This window comes from Peromyscus californicus, unplaced genomic scaffold (assembly GCF_007827085.1).
Source record: "Peromyscus californicus insignis strain IS unplaced genomic scaffold, ASM782708v3 Scaffold_3__1_contigs__length_106647218, whole genome shotgun sequence".
Taxonomy (NCBI): domain Eukaryota; kingdom Metazoa; phylum Chordata; class Mammalia; order Rodentia; family Cricetidae; genus Peromyscus; species Peromyscus californicus.
Genome location: NW_026294551.1, coordinates 52,930,363 through 52,952,644, shown reverse-complemented (window position 1 = coordinate 52,952,644; position 22,282 = coordinate 52,930,363). Strand labels below are relative to the sequence as shown.

Genomic DNA, 22,282 nt, shown 5'->3' with positions numbered 1-22,282 from the left:
ATGGCTGATGTTACTCAGAAAGTGTCCCCCTTCAAAGATGTCCACTTCATCAAAAACGCTTGAGGAGGAGGCTGGAGAGATGGCTCAGAGGTTAAGAGCACTGATGCTCTTGCAGAGGTCCTGAGTTCAATTCCCAGCAACCACATGGTGGCTCACAACCATCTATAATGAGATCTGGTACCCTCTTCTGGCATGCAGGTATACATGCAGGCAGAACATGGTATACATAATAAATAAATAAATATTAAAAAAAATGCTTGAGGATCTTGTCTGACAGTCTTGTAACTGCAAGCAGTTTGGAGACCAATGAGGCCACCAAACCCTCAACAGGGATCTCTCTGAGTTCACGGATACCAGCAGGAGCTGAGCTCTTAGAGGCCATTCTGTGCTTCCCACTGTGGTGAGAGAGGAGAATGTCCCCTCTGAGGTCGTATGCTTCCAGCAGGCCTTGGGGCAGGACTGTTCTGTTGCCATCCAAGAAGGCAATCAGCAAAACCAGCAGATCCCGTCTATTCCAAAAATCTCTTAGTCTTGGCCTGTGAACTCTGCCCTGATTTCTCCACTGCCCCCTGCCCCCGCTTGTTAGCATACATTATTTTCAGTAGCTTTAAAAAAAAAAATACTACAAACACACACACACACACACACACACACACACACACACACACACACGCACAAATAGACATCAACCATTAAGCCAGAAGTGGTGGTCACACTTGAAATACAGCAGTAAAGGAAGGAAGACCAGTAGTTCAAGATCATTCTCAGTTACACAGTCAGTTTAAGGTGAGCCTGGACTATATGAGGTCCAGTCTCAACTCCTACCCGCCCCCTCCTCCCCAAAACACCCCCACAGCACCTTGATGTGACAGGTGCGGTAGGTGGGAGATGCCTGAGGAAGGAGTCTACTGTCCCAGTGTGACTCAGAGCAGTGCTGCAGAAGTATGATCTGAGCCGGATCAGAAGGACATTCCCGATGGGGGTACGTGCCCGGACAAAGGCAGAGAGACAAAGTGTTTAGGAAACTTCAGTGATTCACTGTGGCTGTGGGGAGTAGGACAAGGTAGACAGCTGTGGGAGATAACGTCCTCAACAAGTGGCAGCTGGATCCGACGTGTGACAAAGGGAAATCGCTGGGGTACTGATGAAGAGAGTTTGTAGCATTTGGAAGAAGAAGAAGGGGTTGGGGATTTAGCTCAGTGGTAGAGCGCTTGCCTAGCAAGCACAAGGCTCAAAAAAAAAAAAAAAAAAAAAAAAAAAGTAGGAAGAGGAAGAAGAAGGACGTGTGGCGGGCTCTGCCATGGAGCGTGAGAGCGATCCTGATCCCAAGAGAGCGCTGGGGATGTCAGTGAGGGAGCTTTGTTTGGACACGTGGAGTCTGAGATGTTCATGGGCATGCCAGTGGAAATTCCAGTTAGGTCCGTGTTTAGAAAGCTCTGGCCTGAGTAACAGATAAGACAAGTGGGCTGCTGATGGGGAAAGTCAGGGTAAACAAGTGAGGCATATGTTCTGTAGGCAGGGAAGAGATGAGGAACGGCTTCAGTGGGTTTTTTTGTTTTGGTTTGGTGGTTTGTTTTTTTTTGGTTTTTTGAGACAGGATCTTATGTGTGCTAGGCTGACCTTGATCTTGCTATGTACCTGAAGATGACTTTGAATTTCTGATTCTCTTGCCTCTCTCTCCCTGGCGTAAGGAATACAGACATATACCGTGCCGTGTGTGTGTGTGTGTGTGTGTGTGTGTGTGTGTGTGTGCTGGGAATCAAACCCAGGCCTTGTTAGGCAAGTGTTCTACCACTGAGCTACATCACCAGCCTTAGTATGGCTGATTGATAGTGATGGGGATGGCACAATGGACTCTCAGGTATGATAAGCAAGTGTTCTAACAGTAAACCATACACTCATCTTCACCTTTCTCATTTTTTTTTAATATAGGGTCTCAATATATAGCCCTGACTGTCCTGGAACTCACTCTGTAGACCAGGCTGGCCTCCTTCGAACTCAGAGAGCCTCCTGCTTCTGCCTCCTGATTTCTGGGATTAAAGGTGTATGCCACTATGCCCAGCTCCTTCTTATATTTTGCTTTTTACACTTTTGATTTTATGCATATGTGTATGCACATGGGTATGTGTATGCAGGAATCTGTGGAGGTCAGAAGAGGTGTGGCCCCCTGGAACTGTGGTTGCAGATGGTTGTGGGTGCTGGGAACCATGCCCAGGTCCTCTGTAAGAGCAGCAAGTGCTCTAAACCACTGAGCCATCTCTCTAGACCCTGCTTTGCTTTGTTTTTGAAAACAGAATCTCTTGCAGTCCAGCTTGGCCTTGAGTTTAATATGCAACCAAGAATGACCTTGAACTCTGATTCTCCAGCCTCCACATCCCAAGCATTAGGATTACAGTAGGAGCCACCAGATTTTTTTTTTAATTTTATTTTATGTAATTTGTTTAAGGTATGTGCTCTATCTGCATGTATTACCTGCAGGCCAGAAGAGGGCACCAGATCTCATTACAGATGGTTGTGAACCACCATGTGGTTGCTGGGAATTGAACTCAGGACCTCTGGAAGAGCAGCCAGTGCTCTTAACCACTGAGCCTTCTCTCCAGCTCCCACAGTTCCCTTCTTTGTTTAAAAGCAAATATTTTTAAATTCTATTCATTTCTTACATTTTTAACATCTTTGAAGTCAGTGTGAATTTTAGTTACATGCATGCCATAGCTTAATTGATACTTTTTTTCTTTTTCTTTTTTTTTAAATTTATTTATTTATTATGTATACAGAAGAGGGCGCCAGGTCTCATTACAGATGGTTGTGAGCCACCATGTGGTTGCTGGGAATTGAACTCAGGACCTCTGGAAGTGCAGTCAGTGCTCTTAACCTCTGAGCCATCTCTCCAGCCCCAGATTTTTTTTTCTTAACACACAGTAATAGTATATATTATTATTGATGGTTTCATAGATTTATTTTTTAAGATTTTGGTTTTCATTTTACTTGTATGAATATTTTGCCAGCATGTAGGTATGTGTACCACATGTATTCCTGGTGTCCACAGAGACCAAAAGAAGGTACTGGACCTCCTAAACTGGAGTTTTGGACAGTTGTTGCTGCCATGTGGGTGCTGGGAACAGAACTTGGGTCCTCTGCAAGAGCTCTTCACAGTTGAGCTGCCTCTAGTCCCTGATGTCATACATTTAATGAAACATAGTCGTGCTTACATTAAAGGAATGTTACAGTCAAAACTTATTCATACAAAATGCTGAACCCGGTGGCATCTGCCTCTAATCCCCGCTACACAACAAGACTGTGTCCAAAACAAAATATAAGGAAATGGTGCAGAGGTTAAATACATTGCCAAGGCCCAGTAAGAGCAGACTAAAGATTTGAAATGAGCATCCCAACTCCAAAACCCAACTTCATCACATGCTGTGAGAAATGTGGAGCTTTGGGAGGACCCACGTGGCCACTGAGAATGACCTAGGTTCAAGAGGAGCAATTCACAACAGATGGAGCATCTGGGAGACTAAGTCCACTATCAAAGGTTCTTGGTGGGCTGGAGACCACCACAGGAGAAGGAGGCAGACAGGATAGAGGTCCTTGAATAAGGGGTGGTGTTGTAGATCTATGAATATTGGGCAGGAGAATGGGATCACCTGTAAAATGTTGATCCCAGAAATGGAGGCTGAGCAGAGGAGGGGACAGGCCAGATGCCATCCAGAGAACTGTGCCTCCGCTGAGGTCAGGATGTCATGGGGCTTCTCACACCCTCTTTCTTGGGTAGTGATGCTACCTGGTACCTGGTAGGCATTCAGTGTTGTCCAAGGAATGGATGAGTTTCCCTATGATCTTGGACAAGTTTGTGCTCTTATATGCTCTTATATGCTCTCATATATTCATGTATAAAATGAAAGGATTGTCTAGAATGTGTGAAACAAACAGGGCCAGATGGTGGTGGTGCATGCCTATAATCCCATCATTTAGGAGGTAGAGGCAGGAAGGTCAGAGGCTCAAGGTCATCCTCAGCATCATAGCAAGTTGGAGGCCAGATTGAGCTGACAAGACCAAAGGGCCGTAGGGATGGCTCAGCAGGCTAAGGAGCTTGCCACCAAGACTGATGATCTGAGTTCAGCCCCTAGGACCCTCAGAGTAGAAGGAGAAAAATTGACTCCTTTAAACTGTTCTCCGTCCTCCATACATGTGCTGTGGTCCACATACACTTACACACACAATAACCAGCCAAACAAATAAAATTTAAAAACAAAATCTAGGGCAGGGCATGGTGGTGCACACCTTTAATCTCAGCACTTAGGTGGCAGAGGCATGTGGATCTCTGTGAGTTCGAGGCCAGCCTGATCTACAAATCGAGTTCCAGAGCCGTTACACAGAGAAACTGTCTTGAAAAACAAAAAACAGATGAAAAAAATAAGAAGGAAAACAGTGGAGATCTCAGAAAGCTTCTCTTTCCAACCCTAGGCAAAGGGAGGACAGTTAGCACAGCGGTCCAGACCTGGCTGTAGATCCTATTAGCCAAGGCTTTGTGTGAGACCACTTCGCTCACACTCAGGGGAGAGACAGAAGCATGAGCTGTTTGGAAACTGTCCCAGTGACTCCAAATGTGCCATTTGAAAACACTTGCCCTCGGTTTGAAAACTAGGTGAAGGCTGGGACCCCATCTGGGCTTCAGTGCTTATAGTGAAGGCGGCTGGTGACAGGCCTCTCTTCACCTTCCATCTCTTGTCATTCAAACCCCAACCCCCTAACACACAGAGCACCGGCACCCACTTTTCTCCCACCATAAACTGTTGACGTCAGGGCAGGATTTTCCTGTGTATCCTAGGATGTTAGCAGCAGCCTTAGTCTCCACCCACTAGATGCCAGTAACACATCCCCCATTCAAAACAAAACTGTCTCCAGACATTGCTAAATATCCGGGGGGAGGGAAGCGCCCCTAATTAGAATTCCTAAGAATCTCCATTCTCTTGCCTGCCCAAGTTGCAGATAGAGACCAGGCACAGAGGGAAGGCATTGCGCACCAAATTTAGTTGGGCCCAGCAGGAGTGGAGGCCAGGGCTGCACAGTATTAACACAATGGAGGGACTGCATGCCAGCGGGCTGACTGATGTGGTCTCAACCCAGAGGGAGAGAGTTTTCCAGAACTCTCATTCCCGGATTCGCGATCAGTCATAGGAGGGCCTAGAGCAACGTCTACAGGCCAACAGTCCCCCGCTTTCCGGGAATGGACAGAGGGGATGTGGGAGTGGTGGTAAGGGATTCTTTCCTTCTGTAGATAATTTCCTGGCAGCATCCACGGCTCTGTCTGATTGGTGGAGCGAAGAAGAGGAGGAACTTTCCAGCTGTGGGTGCCTGGGTTCCTGGAGGCATCTGACATGGATATTGATTACAAAAGTCTGAGTTTTAGGGTCTGGAAGACGGAGGCTTTGGGGCTGGGTCTAAAAAGTGGCTTGTTCCCACCCTAAGGGATGTAGAAATTGTGGGCACAAATTCCTTAGAGCTGGGGTGGGAAAGCTGTGAGCATCTTCACAAGTCTTTCGCTTGCAGGTGGCGGTACCTGAAAGAAGACAGAGGATGGGAGGCCTGGAGGGGAGCAGGGAAGGGGGTTGGGAGGAAGGCGGAAGGGCGGTTTCCGGCATTTCTCCGGTTATCCCCCAACTCACTCCACCTGGAGGCTCACAGCACCCAAAAGCAGGACAATCCCGAAGATAGATAAGAGCAGAATCTTAGCGTCCCGCAGATCGTAACTTCCTGCAAGGAACCCAGGAAGCCGTGGATGAACCCGCGGATCACACCAGGGCACCGAAGGGGTACAAGGGGCAGCGTAAGGAATAAGAACCTGGAAAGCAGCGCTTTCGGGGCCAACACGACGCCTCCTTGCCCTCGCAGGTGGAGCAGTTGTACAGGATGGTGCTGCCCCCTGCAGGAGACAATAGGAGCAGCGCCGGCGAGCGAAGCCAAGGTCTCCACCCTTCCAACCACCCAACTTCCTCAGGCTTGTTAGTTACCCTTTTTACTCACGGCAGGCGGGAGCACAGAGAGCTGAAAGGAAGGACCAAGAGGGGTGGCTGACCTCTTCAGTCACACTCCACTTGGCTACAAATCCCAGGTGGCCCCTTGATTCCTTCCCCATCAATACCTTCGCTGGTGTACTGGGGGATCTTGGTCTTCTGAAGCCATTGCCAATATGAAGGAAGCGAGGAAAAGGATCTTTTTATCTCTGGGGAGGCAGGGCACAGCTGTATTGCCCTAGGCCTCATGCCTTCCATGCCCCTTCCCAGATCAGCCCGTCTTCACCTGCCCCCACCCCATCCTTCCTTGAGTCCAAGGTTTCAGCTTCCCTCTGACCTCACCCATGACCCTCAGGACTCTGTGGGTCTTCTCTGTGATTTTGTTCATGGTCACCTCATCTGTGGAGATGGGAGGAAGAGCTAGCCTCTCGGTAGGCTCCAGGGTTTTTGTTTTTCCTATTTGCTAGGACACAGAGTTCTTCCACGCAGAGAGGCTAGTGTGTCTAGGGGGCGCTATGGACTGAAGCGGTGACGGAGGGGCACAGTTAGGGACTCGGGCCACCCCTTTAGGATACACAGGTGACTTCCGCAGGGCTAACCTTGTGTGTCTGGCATTACCTAAGGCAAAGGCTGAGAAATCGGGGGAAGCCCATTCCTTCCACTGCATCTCCATCTGGCTACTGAGCCGAGCCAGGCGGCTTGGCAAGGCATGAGTTGGGAGTCGACAAAAGATACAAGCCTTGGCAACGGCCAGGAAAACCCCAGCTAATGCCAGCACCCACATGAGGTCTGCTGGAGGATGGGGGGGAGCCGAACCCCCTTGGACCAGGGAAGACTCAGAATGCTCTGAGATTCGGATTCTAGCCCTTCGCGTAGGAGGTTCTAGACTGATCTAGAACAATGCCATTGTTTCACCCCTTGACTCTGGCAAAGCTGCCCCTGGGCCCCCAGAACTGGCGGCTAGTAGGAGAGAGAGGGAGGAATGGGGGTTTCGGTTGCAAGGCGGCAATGGCCTTTACACGTCCGTGGTTCTGAAAGCAATTTTATTTTTCTTCTTCTAAGTCACAGTGATAGATGAATTGACTCCTCCCAGTGAAGATGTGCATGTGTGCATCCACTCAGGAACCCAGAAATGCTATCCCTTCCCACACCCTCTCCACTCTGTCAACTCTCTGTCTCCTCTCTGCCCAGGACAGCCTTAGGCCTTAGCCAGCTATTTCCTAGCAACAGGCTCACGGTTGTCTCAGCAACCAAGAGCTCCCGGAGGTCTCAGAGGCCTAGCTAAGCCCAGTGGCTTTTACCTCTCATCGGAAGAGCCCAGTGACTCAAACTCAAACAAGTCCCTCCTGCCTACGTGGTGGTGTGGGCATAAACACACACGCAAACACACACACACCCTATGATTAAACTAAATCTCAATCTGCTCTCACACATACCATAGATATACCTGAGCCTGAAGAGTTGCTAGGCAACCCCAAACAGGCCTGGACATGCCAGGATCACAGAAGGACCATCACGTAAACACTGATGGGAATTGAGATGCCAGGGGCCCAAGCATCAGTCAGATACAGTGGCTGGCCCCAGGGGCCCAAGCATCAGTCAGATACAGTGGCTGGCCCCAGGGGTCCAAGCATCAGTCAGATACAGTGGCTGGCCCACACACACATGAAAGACGTGCAGGGCACAAAAAATACTACCATCTTTCCCCATGTCCAGCCCCACTTACAGAGAGTCCTCTAAAACACTCGGAATTCCAGAAGGGTGCTCTAGCCCCACGCTTATGGGAGTTCTCCTAGCTCCCTTTTGTCAACCTAGGATAAGATGTCTATTTTCAATCTCCCACAATAGGTGGCTCGGGACATAGTAAAGAATCTCCCAGATGTCTTGGCCTCTTAATGGTCATGGTAGGATAAGGTGCCCACCTCAGGAGGGGAAGCCACAGTCTAGGGGACAGACCACATTTGACAATTCAAAATATGTCCTTCCACCTCAAACCTCCAGAGTTCTGCTAAGTCTAGCCTGGGCAAAGAGGTGCTTCCTTACTTTTCCACACCCCTGAATACAGAGGGCCCATCCTCAAGCAAGAACAGGCTCGAGAAACCACGGATGCTTTCCCAGGATAAGCCCCGGTGTCGATCTTCTGGACCACTCGAGTTCTGGGAGTTGAGTCGGGGCAGCTCGATTTGGGAATCTCAGCCTATATCTAGGCTCCAGTCAGGTTTGGTGGGATCCCTGACTCTCATAGCTCCCACACCAGAACTAGAAAGAGGCTGCGGAAGAGCCATCAGCCCCTTGGCTGACGCATTCCTCCACAGTCAAGTGAAAGCTAGCATGCTCAGTGGCGGACAAAGCGTAAAGATCTGGAGTTCAGTAGGTCTTCAGGGTCTGGGAAGACTGAGTCCAGGCGGAAGCCATGTTCCAGAGCCACCCGCAATACCTCCTCCAGGAAGGCAGGCGTGTTCACCACCTCCCGCCGATCTTCTGGCCCCCCAGTCCACAGCGGCTGCAGTCCCAGTCTTTCATACTCCACGTCAGGGAGTTCCCGGGGGCGGGAGGCCCACTCTAGACGAAAATGTGGACCGCTCTCGGCCCTGTCCCCACTGACCACACCAAATCGGTTGCGCATGGCACCCAGACACTCAGGGTCAGTACAGAAGAGGTTGGCTCGGAAGGTGTCCACCTGGACAGAGCTCAGCTCATAGTGGTGCGGGCCCCTTCGAGCAGAGAAGTGTACCAGGCGGGGGTTGACATCTACATCGGCATGGAGCAGGGCAGCTCTGGGGGCAGGGGTACCCCGAGAAGCTTCCAATTCCCGCAGGGCATCCAGAAGGGGCCGGATCTGGTAGAAGTCAGCCTCTGCCTTAAGAAGTGCGGTTTCTCCATACCCACGGGGCAGGTCCAGACGGCCCAGGCGCAGGAAATTGAGGATATGCCGGAAAGCCTTGCCGTCTCTGTCGATGAAGTAATGGCCATCTCCTTGCCGGTTGAGATTGGCTGGCATAAGGGTGTCAGCCCTAAACATGGCCCCCAGCATGGAGTCTGGGAAGCGAGTCAGGGTCTCCAATGTAGTGGAGTATAGTGTACCCCCCACATTTAGGGTCACGGGGCCCCCAAAAGAAGGGGGTGAAGAGGACACAGGAGGGGGGGAAATTTTGGGGACTGTAGGAGACAAGCAAGGAGAAGGAAAAGGCAGAATCTCCTGGATTTGGGAAGAATCGGATGGTAATGTTCAGACTCGCTATGTTGGAGGCAGAGGTTGCAGAACAAGACAGCAAAGTTTGTAGCTCACCCCAGCTACCTTGGTGGCGATTGGGGGCTTCAGGACACAGAAATCCCCAAAAGGATGAAAGAACCGACGAAAAGAGGAGAAGGCAGCGAAACAGGGCCAGGGAGCTTTTGGTCCAGACGATTCTGATTCTGCGAGGTCAGCGATTCCCTTCTGTGTTCTTCAGACAGTGGGTTTCCGGAATTCAACCAGCAGGTGACGGTGGCGAGCACCAGCCGGACTCTGGAGGGCTCAGCTTCTGGGTTTCTAAGTAGGTAGCTTTTGCAGTTAGGAGAGTCCACGCCGGGTTCCGACGGCCTGCCCAGAGGCCTGGCCAGGCTTAGGGGCGCGGGTCCCAACAGACGGAGGGCGCAACTGATGCGAACCGGTGGCGAGCCGTTCTGTATGGCTGGAGAGAGAAGATGCTCTCGCAGTCAGAGCCGAGAGTGTCCCAGGACTCTGTTGGCAACAGCCGGGGTCTCGGGACTCGGGCGTTACCGCCTTCCTGGACTGTCGCAGCCGCCGCCGAGGTCCTCTCCACCCCCAGGAAGTGGTCTAAGGGCAGCAAGTCAGTGGCCCTTTAAGCGGCAGCCCCGCCCCGTAGCGCCCCGCCCTCCGCCCCCGTGGGCTGGCTGCTGGGGATGGGAGCCGGGACTCGCCACCGACGGGAGAGACGGGGCGGACGGGCTGGACGGGCCGACGCGAGCGGGGGTGGGGTGATTCACAGGCTTCACTACGGATGTGGCCGCGACGGCCCCGCGTTCCCTGCAGGTGTGCATGACCTCACTAGTACAGCTTTGGTCGGAGCAGGAGTCTGCAGTCCCTCTCTTCGGAGAAAACCCGGGCCTCGGGAACTCCCGAGGGGGCGGGTGCTGAGCCATCGCATTCCAGGCATGCCTGTGGGCCACCCCGGCGTGCCCAGGTCCCCACGCGGGTGGCTTCCCTTGTCGCCTGAGCTCGAAAGCCCCTCCCGCCAAGCCACTGGGTGCTAGTCAGCCTCTTCCTCTCTTAGAGAAATCCTAACCTCTAGAGAAGCCACAGCGCCCTGCACTTAGTGGCCGCTGCGCCCAACACCCTGCCAGGCCCCCAGGTGGCGCACAGTAAGGGAACTGGGAAAGAAAAAGCAGCGACTTTAATGGAGATCAGGCAGGCCGTGGCAAAGTGGGGAGGGGCCTGGAATCAAAGCGTGTGGAGGTCGTGACTGCGACGGCTCAGTTTCTCCGGGTCGTCCGATGCCATGAGGGAGAAGTCTCGGAATATGTCGAGATACGTCTCGTCTCCTGGGGAGGACAGGGCAAAGGCTGGAGGGCTGGACGGTTGGGCTACTATGGAAAAGCATCACGTACAGTAGGCGTGGATCTGGCCGGGCAAGCTCTTCAAGTAGGGGTGCATCGTAAGCGCATCACGGGTGCCTTTTCCTTTGTTCCGAGGGTCAGGCACGCTCGATGCGCCCAAACCGTGTTTGTTGAATAAACAATGGCATTATCGCAGTTGGGCACTAAGGGCAGGTAAGCAAGGGCCAGCATTCCGGTGTGGACCGGGGGTCCGGGTGAATAAGTGGTTACTTTACCTGCCTGGCCCTGGGCCGCTTCGGCCTCCCTCATCTTCGCCAGTCGTAGCCTGAAGGGTGGGAATTAAGGAATAAAAGACTTCACACTCTTCCTAACTTCCCATCCTTGGCCTAACTCCTCATCCTTTGAGCTACATCACGCGGTAAAAAAAAAATACCTCCCCATGACTAGTGCTTTAAAATGCAAACACATTAACTTTTCTGCAATGTTGATGGACGAACAATGGCTCCCATCATCTCACCCTGCCCCACCCCCTAACCCCCACAGAGCTTTACCCCACCCCTCCCCAGACCTCACCTTCCAGGTCTGGTTTTGGCATTAGCCCCACCCCAAAGGTGAACGCAATGCCCAAGCACTAGCCCGACCCTCTGGCATTCTCACAGGGTTACGATGTCAGCGTTGGCAGCTTCCATCGCGATAGTCAGAGGGTCCCTGCCTTCCGCGTCTCGAGCCCCCAGATCTGCACCCCGTTTCAGGAACAGGCAAGCCAACCTGAAAAGGAGAGCTAAATTCAGCTGCAGCCTTCCTGCAGTTTCACTCCCAGAAAACTCCCTCCCCATGGTGGCATTTCCGCTGCGCCCTACCCTGTGTGGCCAAGAATGGTGGCATGGTGGAGTGGGCCCCGGCCAGCACTGTCTGCCTGGTTCACATTCGCCCCGTTCTGGAGGAGAAACTCACAGGCCAGAAGAGAATTCTGCATGGAGAGATCGAGGAGGGGATGACAGTTTTAGAGATGGAGTTCTAGGTATTTTAGGGTGGCGTAATTAAGACGATGGGAGTGTGGAGTATGGTATTCAGGGTACAAGCAGGTGTCAGACCTGGCTGGTGCTCTTTACATGTTCATGAATTTAATCTTTCCTGAACTCTGATGAGGCATGCTAGTCCTCTTTTTGTTTGTTTGTTTTGTTTTTGTTTTTTGAGACAGGGTTTCTCTGTGTAGTTTTGATGCCTGTCCTGGAACTCACTCTGTAGAACAGGCTAGCCTCGAACTCAAAGAGATCCACCTGCCTCTGCCTCCCGAGTGCATGTGCCACCACTGCCCAGCCTGCTCTTCCTCTTTTCAAAAGATATTTTTATTGTTATTTTATGTGTATAGGTGTTTTGCCTTCATGTATGTCTGTGTACCACATGAAGTGAATGAGGAGGCCAGAAGAGCGTGCTGGATCTTCCGGCACTGGAGTCATAGTTATGAGCTGCCTTATGGGTACTGAGAACTGAGTCCTGGTCCTCAGCAAGTGCAGCATATGCTGAGCCATCTCTCTGGCCTCCTGGTAGTCCTACTTTACTGATGAGACTAAAGGCCCACAGAGACTGACAGTTTGTTTAACATCCCATGCAAGTGGTGGGTCCAAGATTGACTCACCACCTCCACACCACACTTTTAACACCCTGTCTGTGGGGTTTCCCTATGGGATGGAGACCCCTGGGAAGGTCAGGAGGAGCTTTAGGGTCAAGTAGAGGAGGTCAGCATGGTCCTTACAGCAGCTGTGGCCCGGATCAGAGGTGTGGCGTTCCCCTGACCCCCATTGACCCAGTTGACATCAGCTCCATGGGCCAGGGCATCAGCCATGGTAGGAAGAGATGGAGGATGTCCAGCAGCTTGGAACAGCAGGGCCCCAGGGTGCAGGCTTCCCAGGTTGTCAGATGGGGACTCTGTTGAGGAAAATCAGTACTGGGTCTGGGGAGAAATCTTCAGCACAGTCCCCAGATGCTGTGAGGCGGTAAGTCACGTCTAAACTGTGGGGAGGCCCTTGTGACTCAGGGCTGTGGTGAGAGATGGGAGTGATGTGTATGTGCATACATGTCGGGATGTATGTGTGCAAGGCCCCGGGTGTGGAAGAGATAGTATCACTCACCTCAGCCTGTCCAACCACCAGACTGGCTGGATGCCAGAGGTGAACTCCCAGACAGACTCAGCTCTTACCTTCCTCTGCCCAGGTCAGGCTTGTACCTTCTTTTCAGGCGTTGCCAAGCTCAACCCCTCTCCTGCCTCTTCTCATATTGGAGATTGCCTCCTCAAACTGCCCCCTCCATCTTTTTGGGGGGCTTTATTTTATTTATTTTATTTCCGAGACAGGGTTTTTCTGTGTAGTTTTGGTGCCTCTCCTGAATCTCGCTCTGTAGACCAGGCTGGCCTCAAACTCACAGAGACCCACCTGCCTCTGCCTCCCAAGTGCTGGGATTAAAGGTGTGTGCCACCACCGCCGGCAGAGATACCCCTTTTGTGGCTCTCCCTGACAGATTCCACCCCATAATTCTCCCCATGCTCAATGCCACACCCTACTGTATCCCCCTGAAACTACGGTCTGGCCCTTCTGACTTCCTCCAGGGGATGTTCTCAGTGTCTGCTGCCGTATAGGACCTGGCCCAGTAGCGAGCAGACAGCAATGAGCTTAACAGTCTCTACCTGACTTGGACCTGACGATCCCTGGCTGCGGCCTGAGAGAAGGCTTTGGGGGCACAGGAGGATGTCCTCTCGGGGGTCCCCTGCCACCTCTTCGTCCTCGAATTTCAGGAAGCTTGGTCAGGAACTTTTTCTCCACATACTTGGCATGAATCCAGGCTTCTTTTTCCTGCCTGGATGTTGGGAGAAGAGCTAGCCTTAGGTCCTTCATCCCATCCCCACCCTCCCGCAGTGGAGGGGAGCCCTGGGTACCTTCACCCCAACCTCACCGGGAACAGCTGGGCCCTGGCTTCTTTACTGCCATGGCCTCCACACGGGCCTCGTAGATCTGGTTGATGACGACATTTCCCAGCTCGCACATCAGCTTGAGGAGGCCCAGGAGAGGCCAAGAGAAAGAGGCGGGGTAATGGGGTGAGTCTCTGAGCCCTCGGGACTCCTCTGTCTCCACAATAGCCCAAGTTACCTTCACTAGTTCTGGTTCCCAGGAGTCAAGGGTCAGAGACCGGACTTTGGAGAAATGAACACCGAGGCTCCTGGAGGGCCAGAGGGAGAGTCATGCCCTGTGTGGGCCGTGGCCTGGGAAGGCTGTTGCTCCTGAAAAGACTAAGAAGCCAGGCTTGTGTGGAGGCTGTGCGGGGGAGCAGGGCCAGGAAGCAGGGCAGCAAAGGCCACATATCCTTGACCGGGCTCTGGCCTGTTCATCATCCTTCCCTTTATTTTGTTTCATTTTAAGGTCTCATGCTCTCTAGCCCCTTTTCCTTTCTCATGGTACTCTGGTCTGGAACATTCCTCCTGTGCCACCTCCCTTCTCTCTGTGTGTAGTTCAGAATGGTGGTGAGGTCTCTAGAACTTGGTAGGCCTTCACAACCTATTCTTTCTTTGGGCTCCGTTGGCTATCCCACCCTCAGCAACCCTAACCCATGCTTCCTCTGGTCAAGACAATAAATGCCCTGGGCTGGGCAGTGGTGGTGCACGCCTTTAATCCCAGCACTCCGGAGGCAGGGGCAGGTGGATCGCTGTGAGTTCTAAGACAGCCAGGACCCCCCTAAGCCTGTCCATACCCAACTCGAATGTGCACTTTGTGCAGCAAGCTTGGTGACCAGTGACAGAGAAGAAGAACATAAGAAAAAAACCAGGGTAGGGTGCATGAGAGGGTCCTGATGATGGCCATATTGCAGTTGAAAGTGGGGCTTATGCTTGGGGTCTTAGGGAATGACCTGTGGATGCCGGAACACTGAATGCAGAGGGTGACCCCGAGGTTGATACTGGCCCACTCTGGGGCTGGTTCCCTGCAGTCGCAGCACTGGGCATTTCCTTCTACACTTTGTACCTGGGCTGCCACCTGCCCAGCTCCCCCAGGTTCCCTTCCTCTGGCTGCTCCGCCACAGCCCACAGTAGCGGCAGAGCCCAGGGCAAGGTATCCTGAGACCTGAGGGAGACAGGGGAAGAAGGGGTGAGCAAGGGGCCTAAGGGTGAGGGGTGCTCCACCTCCCAGGACAGCATGGCTCCCGGTGCCCATATTAAGATACCTGGCCTGGCCCTCGAGGGCTGTTATCAAGGTGAGCCTGGCTGAAGGCCGAGGCGATGCTGCTCTGAACAGCATTAATCCACAGCTGCAGGAGGCGCTCAGAGTCAGCCTGGAGGAGGCAGGACCTGAGGGGGGCCGTGAGAGTAACAGAGGTGGGGGTCTGAGGTCAGAGGGCCATGAGGCAGAATGGGCAAACTGACGTGCAGCTTTTGCTGAACTGGTCAGATGGATTTAAAAATATATTTACTTATTTATCTATCTCTACTGCAGATTGAACCCAGGGCCTCGTGCATGCTGGGCAAGCACTCCACCTCTGAGCTACAGCCAAGCCATTTTTATTTTACTTTGAGATAGAGTCTGGTACATTGCTCAGATTGACTTCAAACATGCTAGTAGATCAGTCAGGCCTTGAACTTTAAAAATGACATTATAGCCCGGTGGTGGTAGTGGTGGTGGTGGTGGTGGTGGTGGTGACACAAGCCTTTAATCCCAGCACTCGGGAGGCAGAGGCAGGCGGATCTCTGTGAGTTCAAGGCCAGCCTGGTCTACAGAGCAAGTTCTAGGACAACTAGGGCTGTTACACAGAGAAGCCCTGTCTCGAAAAACAAAACAAAAAAAGACATTATATTTAAATATGTGTTTGTTTGTATGTGCATACATATGCATAGTACATTATGGAGTTGGTTATCTCTTTCCACCATGTGGGTCCTGGGGATTGAACTTAGGTTATCAAGCAAGTAATGAGCATCTCATTGGCCTGTCCTTGAGACAGGGACAGGCTGTGTTCTTCAAACTTCAGAGTCTCCTCTGCCTCCCAAGTTTGGGCATTGCAGATGTGTGCCACCATACCAGGGTATCAGCAATATTAAAATCCAGGTGGTCCCTGATTTACGATGGTGTGACTGAATATTTTCCAATATTAATGCACAAAGCTATATTTAAGCAGCCATTTTGATTTTGATTTTCAGTAGAGCATTCAAAAACACTTTATTGTAAAAGAGGCTTGTAACGGTAGGCTAACGGGTTTTTAGCATGTTTAAGGTAGGCTAGGTCTAGGCTAAGCTATGTGAACAGTAGGTTTTTTCAATATCTTTTCAACTGATGACGAATTTATTGGAACATAATTCCCATTATAAGTGAGTACCTGTACTTCAGCAACAATTGGCAGAATCCCCCAAAATATCTCCTACCACCCTGCCCTCTCATCAGCGGCTCCCTGCTTCAACCAGCCACCAAAGAAAGGGCCGAGCCCTGGAGCTGTACAGGGAGCCTCATCTTGGCGGCCTTGCCTTTTTGGTTTGTAACTATTTAGACATATTAAAATATTGCCCCCAAGGGACTGTCCTTACTTGCTGGTGGACACCACTTCGAAACAGAAACGCCTTTCTGAGTCTGGACAGAGCTTCACGGTACAGAGACGAAGGTCATCCACCACCACAGTCACGGGGTCCTGGCAAAAAGTGATAAGGGGGCTACGATCCACCATAGGAAGTGAGGGCTGATTCTATCTAGAGTCCCGGCACCCAGTACCTACCTTATATTTCTTCTGGTAAACCAGTTGGTTGTTCTGAATGGTGAACCAGCGTCTGGAGGAGACAGACGTGGTTAAGTGCATGGGCAGCCTGGGGACAGGCTCAGGAATGGATAGAAGAGAGGACTGTGTTCTTTGTCCCCAAGTAGCTTGCTGAGAGGTGTGGGCTGGCAGTGCCACAAGACATTCCAGAGAATGGTGGGAAGTTGTGCAGAATGGGACATGGAAGGGGTGTTCCTCACTCCTGAGACAACCCAGATCGGACATGCTTATGAAGCCTACTTTCCAGCGGACAGCAGTAAGGCTAGCCTTCAGCGCCTGATCCTCCTGCCTCCGTCTCAAAGGCTAGGCTCATAGGCTTATGCCACCACACCCACCTTTCTTCTTTTAACTAAAATATGTTTATTGTCGCAATTATTTCTTTTCTAGTTGTGGCCAGTGTTGAAGGAGATCCAAGTGGGAGACAGCTGTAAAGGTGGTAAAAATTTGTAAGAGTGAAGCCGGGCGGTGGTGGCACACGCCTTTAATCCCAGCACTCGGGAGGCAGAGCCAGGTGGATCTCTGTGAGTTCAAGGCCAGCCTGGGCTACCAAGTGAGTTCCAGGAGAGGCGCAAAGCTACACAGAGAAACCCTGTCTCGAAAAACAAAAACAACAACAACAACAACAAATTTGTGAGAGTGGAAAACCCTATTTCTGGATGTGTCATGAGGGCGTTGGAATCACTCCCACTTCTACAATTATTTGTTTGAGATAGGATCTTGCCATGTAACCCTGGCTGGCCTAGAAACTCCCTCTGAAGTCCAGGCTGACCTCAAATCTGTAGTCTTCTTGTCTTAGACTGCTGGCATCATACCAAGCTTATTGCTACAGTTTTTGACAAATGAAACTATGTTGGGAAGGGGCTCCATTTTCTCATCTGTACCAAGGTCCCACATGGGCTGGTGGTGGTTCTGGAAGATGAAGTAGTCACATCAAGACATGTCACCATTCTGTTTTAAACCCTGCAGGACTTTGCCATTTTCCTTAGAGAGGCCTTTGAAGCACTATCAAAGTCCCAGCATGGTTCCTACCCCCTTTAGCTCCTCCTCCTTCCTCCCTCCCTCTGACCAGGCCCACAGCTCTGGTTCTGTAAGCACTGAGAGAGCTCAGGGCCTTTCTATTAACTCTTCCTTCTGTCTACAGCTCCCCCTCAGATATCCTTGAAATCTTGACTCAAAAGTTACTATTTTTGTTTTGAGACAGGGTTTCTCTGTGTAGCCCTGACTGTCCTGGAACTCGCTCTGTAGACCAGGCTGGCCTTGAACTCACAGAGATCCGCCTGCCTCTGCCTCCGAAGTGCTGGGATTAAAGGCATGTGCCCCCACCATCCTGCAAAAGTTGCTTTTTTAGCTAGGCATGGTGTTGTGCACCTGTAATGCCAGCTTTGGGGAGGTGAAGGCAGGAAGATCAGGAGTTCAAGGTCATCCCTGGCTACATCGTAAATTTGAGATCAGCCTGGGATACATGAGATTTGTAAAAAAAAAAAAAAGCAGACCTGATAGATAACGGTTCTGAGGCTTATTTGTCTGCACACAGAATTCCAATCCTCCTGGCTCCTCCTCTCAAGTGCTAGGACTTCAGGCATGATCCACCACGTCCAGTCCCTGACATTTTATTTAGAATCGGGAACCCTGGACTGTGGATGTAACTCAGTGCTAGCTCCTTTGCCTAGCAGGGTTGAGGCCCTGAGTTTAATACTCAGCCCTTCAAAAAAAAAAAAAAAAAATTGAAACTAAATTTTACCCTCTCTACCCAGACCATCATCAGATCATGTCCCTTCTGTACTGTTTCTCTTTTCTGTAACATTATCATCCCTTTCTTTTACCCCCCCCCCCCCTTTTTTTTAGACAGTGTTTTGCTTGGGAGTTCTGCCTCAGCCTCCGTAGTGCTGAGATCACAGGTGTGCAGCACCATACTTAACTGCTGGCAGTATTCTTTTGCTATCCTTTTCTTTTTGTGTGACGGTCTCTTTATGCACTCCTGGGCTGTCCAGGAACTTGCTCTGTAGATCACGCTGGCCTTGAACTCAGAGATCCACCTGCTTCTGCCTCCCCAGGACTGGGATTAAAGGTGTGTACCCCTGCGCCGGTCAATTTATTATTACCTTCTAACATGGCATGCAACTTGTTTAGGTGTCTGTCTGTCTGTCTGTCTTTGCTGACTCAGGGTTGTATCTTGATGTACTTCACACACTGTAACCACCCGTTCAAGAATGTTCCGTTGGGGGAGCTGGGGTGAGTCACTTCTCTCCTTACCTGCTCCACGTCTTAAAGGCATTGCTGGCCCGTTTGAAGAGATGTCCCTCCATCACCAAGCCACCAGGCCCTTCCTTCAGGCTTGGCTCTGGCTCCTCACCACCCAGCTCCTGGGGACATGAGAGGATCAAACCCATGTGAGGCAGACGGAGACCGAAGTCACAGGCCTGTGTCCCTCTCACCCCTGCAGGAGCCCTCACCTTCTGCTTCAGTAACACGTGCCTCTGTTCCATGTCTCTCCTCTCTCTCGCAGAGTTCAAGACCAGGCTGTGTAACTGGGCACAGGAGGGACATCTCACATGTCTGCGTTTGCCCCAACCAGGCCAGGAGAGTCATCTTAGCGTCCCCTAACCTCCCTGCATCAACTGCCTAGGGTCCTTCACCTGGGCACCCAACTCCTTCCGATACTGAGCCAAGCGGTTTAGCTCCTCATGGCCCTGCTGGAAGTAGGTAGCCTGGGCCTCTACCAATCGCAGCACCTGAGGGACGAGGCGGGTAGGGGCAGGACTGAGGAAGGACACCCCTCTCCTTCCCTCTACCCTCCCGCTCTGTCAGCAGGTCCCTCTCCATTTTTGCTGCTCCTGAAACTCACGAACTCCATGATGTCAAACTTCCTCTTATCCTCGATCACATTGACCTGAAAGGTCCAAAGAGACCTCGGGTCAGTCTTGAAATGACAGCACTGTCTTCCATTGCACCCTGGGGACTCCCCACTCTTGAGGTGACACCTCAAGGTATCCTGGAGAATGGGTTGGGGTAGGCACCTACCTGCAGGGCATAATCCAATGCCCGACTCCGGTACCCAGCTCGGGCGATCCTCAAAGCAGTCCCAGCCTCCTCTGCTTCTTGGACACGGCGTCTGGGGACCTCTGCATTGTGGGTGAGGGCAGCCTCCAGGCTCTCAGCGCCTCTCCAGAAATCCCTGCGAGCCTCTCTGAAACCCCGGAGACCTCTAGAGTTAGGGTAGACAAAACAAAAGCAGATTTACCTTCCCAGCCCCAGGGAAGAAAAAAATCTCAGGATCACCCCCCCCCCCAATATCCTGTCAGTTAGCCTGTGAGAGGAAAATCCTGGGGACCCCGGGGATGGGAAGACTGGAGTCAGGCCATTTCCTACCCACCCTCATAGCTCCTCCTATTGGAGAGGCCTGTGGTAATGCTTAGAGAGGTGGAGGGCTAGCTAGTGTCTGGGAAATAAGCCCCCCCCTTCCCCTCCCATCTCACTCCTTGACCAGAGTCTGGATTTGCTGCTGCAGCGTGTGCTGAGTAGCATCAAGAAGCTCCTGTTGGATGAAGTTGACAAGTGAGAGTCAGGGTCATGGCCAACGCTGCCCCATCCATCCATTACCCCCAGGCCAGCCCTGCCCCACATCCCCCACTCACAGCGTGGCTGTCCAGCTTGTGGTTTAGGCTCACAGTGAATTTCTCCAGACACTCCTGGGCAAGAAAAACCAGAGAGAAAGTCCCAGGTATGGGACATCAAGGTCCATCCAATGTCCTGCGTGCTGGACCCAGCTTTGCTCTGGCCTGGGCTCTGCAGACCCCAGGTCAGCCCTCCTCTTCCTCAGCATCTCCTGATCCCAGTCCCCTGCCCGCCCCCAGCAATCACAGCTCTGGTTCAGAATCATCACATACCGCCATCATGGGCTCCGGTGGGCCCAGGTGAGCCAGGTCACAGATGCCAACTACGAAGGCACGGCTGGCGGCAAGGTAATGATGTCCACTTTCCAGGAGGCAGGTTCCCAGCTTGAGGAGCTGGGGAAGAATGGAGGGCAAGAGGGAAAGGTACCAGCGGCCAGACGTCAAATGACGCTCCACTGCTCCCCCTGCCCCAGGCTGTCCAGCCCTTTCCTAATCTCATCCACTGTCCCACCCAGACCAAGGGAGCTCCCCCACTTCAGACTCACACCTGCAACGCTATTATCTCTACTTCCCAGCTTCCTTTTCCTGTGTCTGTTTCAAAATTTCTGCCCGTTCCTCCAAGCTTCTTCCCAAAGTCACAGTCATCTTGACTTCTCAAATATCTCTCCCCATCTAATCCGACCTGCCCTTCTGTGCCTGTTGGAGTGAGGGGCTCTCCCTAAAACCCCATCCTCCTTGCCCTGTCTTGTTCCTAGTACCCATTCTCTGCCTGGCTAGGTTCAGTTCTACAGCCTTTGGGGTGTGTGTGTGTGTGTGTGTGTGTGTGTCATTCTGTACTCTCTAAACATTCTCTTGCAAATATTAACTAGTCATTGAGGCCTCGGGATCAGGGACAAGTAAGATGTTGGGGTGCTCAGTTGTCCACCTTTCAGAACCTTTTAAAATTAATTTAAATTAATTTATTTTTCTTTTAATGTGCATTGGTGTTTTGTCTACATGTATGCCTATGTGAGGATGCCAGATCTCCTGGAACTAGAGTTACAGACCGTTGGGAGCTGCCATGTGGGTGCTGGGGATTGAACCCGGGTACTCCAGAAAAGCAGCCAGTGCTTTTAACTGCTGAGCCATCTCTCGAGCCCCTACAGTGCCTTTGGAATGGTCAAAGAGCTATAACTGATCTGGGAAGGGAAAGCCAGGTGGCTGAGCTGGAGTCCCACATCAGTCTCCTCACCCCTGGGCCCTGTTATCCACAGAGCTATGGCCGTGTCACCCTCAAGGTGACAAGGCTAGACTTTAGCCATGAGTTGCCATATTTTGAATGGAGCAACTGTCTGTGGAGCCCTTCAGCTTGGCCCAGGGTGGTAAGAAGACACAGGGAGGCTTTGTGAAGAAGAGGCAAGGCCCCAGGACCCAGGTCTTTCCAGCACATTTTTCTGGGGGCTGGTGGACACTCCTGAGAAATATAGTCTGGGCTGAAAGTGACTAGGGCTGAAATTGGCTAGCATGATCAGCAGTGGTCAGGAGACTGACCAAGATCAATTCCTATCAGTCCATGACAAGGAGACAAAATGGCTACAACTCACAGTGCAGATCAGCAGACTGTCTAGTTCTCCTGTGTATACACAAGGCCCTTCCTCCCGTATTCGAGAAAAGACCTTTCATAAAACTGAACCAATAACTAGCCAGGCATGTGACACAAGCCTTTAATCCCAGTACTTGGGAGGCAGAGGCAGGTGAATCTCTGTGAGACTGCGGCCAGCCTGGTCTGCAAAGCAAGTTCCAGGCCATCCAAGACTATATAGAAGGACCCTGTCTCAAAAAAACAAAACAAAAACTAAACTAAACCAATGATTAGTAGTACGACTATATGATAGAATTGCAGTCAACAATAAAGAGGAACTATTAATGCACTCAACAACTTGAATGGACTTCAAACACATTGTTATTCCCACTTGTTTTTGATTTAAAATATTTTTATTACTATTTATGTATACATGTATATGTTTGCATATGAGTGAGGAGGACAGAGGGATGTCAGATCCTTTGGAGCTGGAGTTACAGGTAGTTGTGAGCCTCCAGGTGTGAGTACTGGGAACTGAACTCAGGTCCTCTGAAAGAGCAGTATGTGCTCTTAACCCCTGAACCATCACTCCATCGTCTTTAATTTTCTTTGAGACAGGGTCTGTCTATGCAGTCATGGCTGTCCTGGAACTTGCTATGTAGACCAGGCTGGCCTCAAACTCACAGAGCCCTGCCTGCCTCAGCCTCCTGAGTGCTAGGAAAGGCATGTGCCACCACACTGGGCTTCCAGTT

General features: G+C 51.5%; 3 protein-coding genes across 12 annotated transcripts in view; all 3 read right to left on the bottom strand.

Moving 5' to 3' along the window:
* Positions 1-5,529: 5,529 nt before the first annotated feature.
* Tmem95 (transmembrane protein 95) lies at positions 5,530-6,798 on the bottom strand. The gene is made up of 7 exons (XM_052759517.1): positions 6,633-6,798; positions 6,357-6,413; positions 6,143-6,223; positions 6,025-6,045; positions 5,843-5,923; positions 5,667-5,754; positions 5,530-5,560 (listed from the first exon to the last, which is right to left on the bottom strand). The coding sequence occupies exons 1-7, from the start codon at positions 6,796-6,798 to the stop codon at positions 5,530-5,532; spliced, it is 525 nt and encodes a 174-aa protein (XP_052615477.1).
* A 249-nt stretch (positions 6,799-7,047) lies between these two features.
* On the bottom strand, positions 7,048-10,395 carry Kctd11 (potassium channel tetramerization domain containing 11). Its single transcript, XM_052756600.1, has one exon. The coding sequence runs from the start codon at positions 9,046-9,048 to the stop codon at positions 8,350-8,352; it is 699 nt and encodes a 232-aa protein (XP_052612560.1). The 5' UTR covers positions 9,049-10,395; the 3' UTR covers positions 7,048-8,349.
* Position 10,396: 1 nt separating this feature from the next.
* The window catches only part of Acap1 (ArfGAP with coiled-coil, ankyrin repeat and PH domains 1), a 15,096-nt gene continuing 3,210 nt past the window's right edge, over positions 10,397-22,282 (bottom strand). The window contains exons 3-22 of one of the 10 annotated variants that reach the window (XM_052756585.1): positions 20,243-20,362; positions 19,991-20,044; positions 19,832-19,890; positions 19,377-19,560; positions 19,201-19,245; positions 18,992-19,087; positions 18,809-18,883; positions 18,609-18,718; positions 16,317-16,368; positions 16,132-16,232; positions 14,784-14,907; positions 14,472-14,683; positions 13,718-13,787; positions 13,524-13,618; positions 13,258-13,427; positions 12,331-12,503; positions 11,435-11,544; positions 11,232-11,342; positions 10,850-10,899; positions 10,397-10,559 (exon numbers count right to left, since the gene is read on the bottom strand). In XM_052756585.1, coding sequence (XP_052612545.1) covers positions 10,459-10,559; positions 10,850-10,899; positions 11,232-11,342; positions 11,435-11,544; positions 12,331-12,503; positions 13,258-13,427; positions 13,524-13,618; positions 13,718-13,787; positions 14,472-14,683; positions 14,784-14,907; positions 16,132-16,232; positions 16,317-16,368; positions 18,609-18,718; positions 18,809-18,883; positions 18,992-19,087; positions 19,201-19,245; positions 19,377-19,560; positions 19,832-19,890; positions 19,991-20,044; positions 20,243-20,362 — 2,112 coding nt within the window. In that variant the 3' untranslated portion in view covers positions 10,397-10,458. Of the gene's footprint in view, positions 10,900-11,147; positions 11,356-11,434; positions 11,545-12,330; positions 12,504-13,257; positions 13,428-13,523; positions 13,619-13,717; positions 13,788-14,471; positions 14,684-14,783; positions 14,908-16,131; positions 16,233-16,316; positions 16,369-18,608; positions 18,719-18,808; positions 18,884-18,991; positions 19,088-19,200; positions 19,246-19,376; positions 19,561-19,831; positions 19,891-19,990; positions 20,045-20,242; positions 20,363-22,282 lie in introns of all 10 variants that reach the window. The other 9 variants (XM_052756584.1, XR_008222242.1, XR_008222244.1 and 6 more) reach the window with 9 other exon arrangements.